The sequence below is a fragment of the Oncorhynchus kisutch genome, linkage group LG17 (genome assembly GCF_002021735.2).
Source record: "Oncorhynchus kisutch isolate 150728-3 linkage group LG17, Okis_V2, whole genome shotgun sequence".
Taxonomy (NCBI): domain Eukaryota; kingdom Metazoa; phylum Chordata; class Actinopteri; order Salmoniformes; family Salmonidae; genus Oncorhynchus; species Oncorhynchus kisutch.
Genome location: NC_034190.2, coordinates 73,902,968 through 73,907,849, shown reverse-complemented (window position 1 = coordinate 73,907,849; position 4,882 = coordinate 73,902,968). Strand labels below are relative to the sequence as shown.

At 39.7% G+C, this 4,882-nt stretch overlaps 1 protein-coding gene across 6 annotated transcripts; it reads left to right on the top strand.

Moving 5' to 3' along the window:
* The first annotated feature begins 548 nt into the window (after positions 1–548).
* On the top strand, positions 549–4,679 carry LOC109908294 (coatomer subunit zeta-1-like). 6 transcript variants are annotated; one of them, XM_020506902.2, is made up of 9 exons: positions 549–787; positions 1,208–1,276; positions 1,483–1,564; positions 1,787–1,878; positions 2,008–2,063; positions 2,257–2,334; positions 2,535–2,586; positions 2,690–2,728; positions 4,096–4,679. In XM_020506902.2, the coding sequence occupies exons 1-9, from the start codon at positions 770–772 to the stop codon at positions 4,162–4,164; spliced, it is 555 nt and encodes a 184-aa protein (XP_020362491.1). In that variant the 5' UTR covers positions 549–769; the 3' UTR covers positions 4,165–4,679. The 6 variants fall into 6 exon arrangements, with proteins under 6 accessions (XP_020362491.1, XP_020362493.1, XP_020362494.1 ...); XM_020506904.2 differs by having other exon boundaries at positions 552–778; XM_020506905.2 differs by having other exon boundaries at positions 567–787; positions 4,117–4,679.
* Positions 4,680–4,882: the final 203 nt, after the last annotated feature.

Genomic DNA, 4,882 nt, shown 5'->3' with positions numbered 1-4,882 from the left:
CTATCTGAGAATATTAGAACTCCTGCATCATCTTGTCACTGGAGGATTTGGTCTGGTTGCTGTGGCAGTCCGGTAACAGTCGCAGACATTTAAACTTTTTTCAAGTCTGTACAACAAGGAAACTGACAGTCGCCATGGACAGACATTCCACCGGAATATAAATGAAATGTTGTTTTGACCTACTACACTTGTAGCAATCTAATTGTCTACAGACATGTCAGTAGAGCAAGTATAAACTGGCCTTAAGAAGCCGTAGATTTGTTCTGTGTGGGCTATTTCTATGCTTCCCCCTCAGTTTAGTTTTTGCATCTTTTATTTTCGGTTTTATACACGGGCTTCAAATAGCTGAAAATACAATCTTTTTGTTTATGGAAAAATACATTTCACAGTGGGTTAGATGGTAAAATCATTCTATACACCATACTTGCTTGTTTTGTCACATAAACTGAAATTCGGAAAACTATTTTAAAATGTGCAACCTTTTTACGCAACTGTGGGGGAGTGCCAAAATGGAGGCACTGTGGCTTCAACACAGCACTCCTAATTTGTCATCTAATGTGTATATAAATTGTTGTTATGGGCTTGTGTACCAACGATTTTTATAACTAAAGCCATTGTTCTGTCTGTGCTTGAACTCTGTCCTCAGAACAGAATGAGCGGTGTCATAGCGGGGCGTTTTGATTGATGCGGTTTATCATCCAATGGAAGACGAGATAAACGTTTAGGCAGCTAACTAGGAAGTTTGCTAGCTCGCAACTTAGCAAATAAGATGGATACGGTAATGCTGGTAACGTTTATTATTTAAAAAAATCATTCTTTATGTTATATTTCCTGATTCGATTTTTGTTGGGAGTGTAGCAACCTTTGCAAAAGAGAGATTCGTGTGCTTGCTGCCTGCTTAGAATTGGGAAGGAGCTGTTAGTTACTTAGCTATAGACGGTAACGTTACCTGGCGAACTCACCATCCGGTGTTTTAGAAAACTAACTTGCTAGTTAGTTACAGCAGAAAATATCTGGTTACAATGCGTAGTTACTAGGAATGGCTATCAGCGTAGTAATGACACATGTTTCCGCTAGTAAGTGTACTTTTCTTTAGTTAGGTAGCTTGCTAGTTTGCTAACGTTAGCTAGCTAGCTAGCTAGCTACTGTGTATTGATGATGTGTAAATTATCTGCAAGGCAGTCATGTCTGTGTGTCTTCACAACAGGAACCGTCATTATACACCGTGAAAGCAGTCCTCATTCTGGATAATGATGGAGAACGACTCTATGCTAAAGTAAGTCTTTGATAAGTGTATTACATAAAGGTGTGAACAAAAGCCTGCATACACCCAGTACCTTAGGGCCAAAGTTGGTGATCCCTGCTATGTAACTCATTCTGTCATTATGTAATACACAGCTGCATTATTAGCATACCATATGAAATGTACAAACAACAATTAGTTGTGGTTTAACGCCTCCTTGATGAATGCTTTATTTACAGTATTATGATGACACCTACCCTTCAGTAAAGGAACAGAAAGCTTTTGAGAAGAACATCTTCAGCAAGACACACCGGACTGACAGTATGAAATGCATTTTAATACACACATGTACATATTCTCAGGTCAGTGAATAGTGTTCTGGTCTTTTGTCCACTAATTGGTCTTTTGAGCAATCAAATCTTTTCACATCAGATCATTTTCAGAGCTGATCTCATTGGTCAGAAGACCAATTCGTGAAAAAAATCATCACAATTGGCCTCCATGTATAAATGCAGCCATTGTCATGTGTCTGTGCATACTCAGGTGAGATCGCTTTGCTAGAGGGCCTCACAGTTGTCTACAAGAGCAACATTGATCTCTTCTTCTATGTCGTTGGAAGCTCGCATGAAAATGAGGTAAATCATATTGGAAGGCCGTGATTGGAGACATAATTAATAAATTGTATGCTTAATTTCGGTGCAGTGCACTCTGCCATGCTCTAAATTACCTTTTTGTTGTTTCTGTGTTTTGTTCCCCTCCAACAGTTGATGCTAATGGCTGTTCTAAACTGTCTGTTTGACTCACTGAGCCAAATGTTGAGGTGAGACCTAAAGCTGTTCTGAACTGTTTGTTTGACTCACTGAGACATGTTGAGGTGAGATCTCTGGCTGTTCTAAACTGTCTGTTTGACTCACTGAGCCAAATGTTGAGGTGAGAGCTAAATCTTACATCACATCTTTTGCCATCTTTCATCAAAAGGCAAACCTTGAATAATTATCTGTCTTTCTCTGTAGAAAGAATGTTGAGAGGAGAGCTCTACTTGAGAATATGGAAGGTCTCTTTCTCGCTGTGGATGAAATTGTGGATGGGGGGTGAGGTCCATGTCTTAAAATGTTTGAATATTGACTCAAAATGTATTACCACTGCTTATTTTCAACCGTCCAATCCAATAAGCATGATTGTATGATCTTGGTGAAACACAGTCATAAGACAGCTGTCGTCTGGTCCAGTGTGGCTGTCTATTTGCACAGTGTGAGTGATAACAAGCTTCTCTCTCTGGTGTCTCCTAAAGAGTGATTCTGGAAAGTGATCCTCAGCAAGTCGTCCACCGCGTGGCACTAAGGGTAAGGGTCCCTTTCCTCTTCAGAAAACACTCTTCACTCAACCAAGTGGACTCTAATGTTCTGAGTGTGGTTGCCTAACCCCAGTATGTAATCTCTTCTACAGGGGGAAGATGTGCCCTACTCAGAGCAGACTGTCACCCAGGTGAGTACAACAGCCCTAGTTACCTCATTCATCTCAGCATACTACATTGTTCAGTGTGGATCATGCACCATTACATTATTCACTCTCTACTCTCCTGAGACTTAGGATGTGTCCAAATAGCACCCTAGTCCCTATGTAGTGCACTACTTTTGACCAGGACCCAGCCTAACAAGCTTAAGAGCTGGGCCCAACGTCCTAGCCTGGGAATCCAGACTGAATCAAACTATATTTTACCTTACTTGTTTCACTTAACTAATTTAGTGAAAACCTAACTGAAATGGAGCTGAATTAAGTCTGGGTTTCCAGGCTACCAACGTCCCGCTCTCATATACTTCAACATCACTCTCCAATCCTACTGCTTCCACTCTTCCTTATGCATGGAAAGCCCACGATTGCTAATTATAGGCAGGTGGTGCGGTGGTTCCTGTGTGTGTGTGTGTGTGTGTGTGTGTGTGGCCTATGAGCTGAGGTCCTCTCCAGTCTTGATTATATTCTCATTTAAGAAGCTGCTGTCCTCCCATCCATTCTCTCTCCCTCCCTGTCTAATGATTAATGGCTGGCTGTCTTCCTTGTGGTACTTTTCCTTCAACAAATTGATCATGAATTCATTCCTGCATATTTTGCTTTACTTGCATTCCTCATCTTTCTCTATCTAGTCTTTGTCAAAGTTTGAGGTAAATGTGTAAATCATGTGGTCTCCCTTCATTTACTTAAAGACCCAGTGCAGTCAAAATGAGGGTTTCCTGTGTTTTGTCATATTTGTAGAATAGCTAATGAAACGAACACTGTAAAATTGGTTAAAAAAATGTTTTGAGCAGTATTATTTCCTGAGTTTTTACAACCAGCAACTATCTGCACTGGACCTTCTCATCTGCGGGTTTTGCATGGGTGGAATTATGGCCTGCCTGGTGACATTACCAGGCGGTAGAAATGAATAGACCAATAACTGACTCTCAAACATCTTACAATAACACGTATAGTTTCTGCTTACATATCACTCCCATTAGGCCACTCCCATTAGGTCCCTCACTCAGACAACTCCAAGACAGTCCTATCAAGATTGTTTGTATTTAAAAAAATATATTTTTGCTAATAATCTTTGTTTCCTTTGACCATTTTAATCGAAAACTATTACAGTAAGGTGCTTAATTGTTAACCAGAAATGATTTGTTATTGAGATAAAATTGTCTGCTTTGGACAGTTGGTCTCCGTCTATCCATCTTGGTCGTATTAATTTACATTTGTTTCGAAAGGGAAAGCCTCATTTTTTAAATGCAAAGAAAGTTCAAATGGATGTCATAAACACAGACTGGAGGCTCATTATACAAACGTTTGTGTTTGTATGTTATTTGTATGATCTATTTTAGAAGGCCAGTTTTCTTCTACAGGTGCTACAGTCTGCCAAGGAACAGATCAAATGGTCTCTGCTACGATAGGACCTGTCAACTCCCCTCATCTAATACTGTACCACCATTACACATGCCTCCTCTCTCTGATGTCATCTCTTCCCCTCTACTCACTCCACACCATTCCTCCAATCAGGACTCAGGAGAGGCTGATCACTCATCCAATCAGACTCCCAGGGCCAGGGATATCTTTGAGTATTGTCTGTCTGGATTTATTATTTCTATCATGGGTAGTTACTGTAAAAGGGTATTCTTATATCTGGCTATGTAGCTAGCTGTGAGAGGGATATTGGATGGTAGTGTGTCAATACATTCTTGCTGCCTGGTTTGCATTTTCTTACCAGTTAAGTTGACAGCTTTATGTCCCTCATCTCTGATAACATTCCATGTGTTAACTATAGTACAGAAATAGGAAGGAATTATTTCTATGGTACCGACATATGGTCAGATCAGGCAACCTTGTTGTTAGTCACTTTGTTCCTTCAGAATACTGGATAAATTCAAGCATTTAAATATTTTGAATAAAAACATTTATAGACACTAAAGTTGTGACTATTATATTTTGTGGTTGTTTGCCCTTTTTGTTCTTGTCACACTTTAACATATTTCAATGTCAGGGTTTATTGAATGGAAGCTCAGGTAGCCACTATAATATATATAAAAGAGCATATTTACTGTAGATTATGTAGAATTTCAGTCCACTTGAACCATGTACTGTTTCCTCGGTTGCAGAGTTCTCTTGGTACTT

Bases quoted from the DNA above. Each gene is read 5' to 3' on its own strand.
- LOC109908294 (XM_020506902.2), top strand. The intron at 2,335-2,534 runs GTGAGGTCCATG...TGTCTCCTAAAG, and splicing joins GATGAAATTGTGGATGGGGG to AGTGATTCTGGAAAGTGATC. The intron at 2,729-4,095 runs GTGAGTACAACA...GATCTATTTTAG, and splicing joins CAGAGCAGACTGTCACCCAG to AAGGCCAGTTTTCTTCTACA.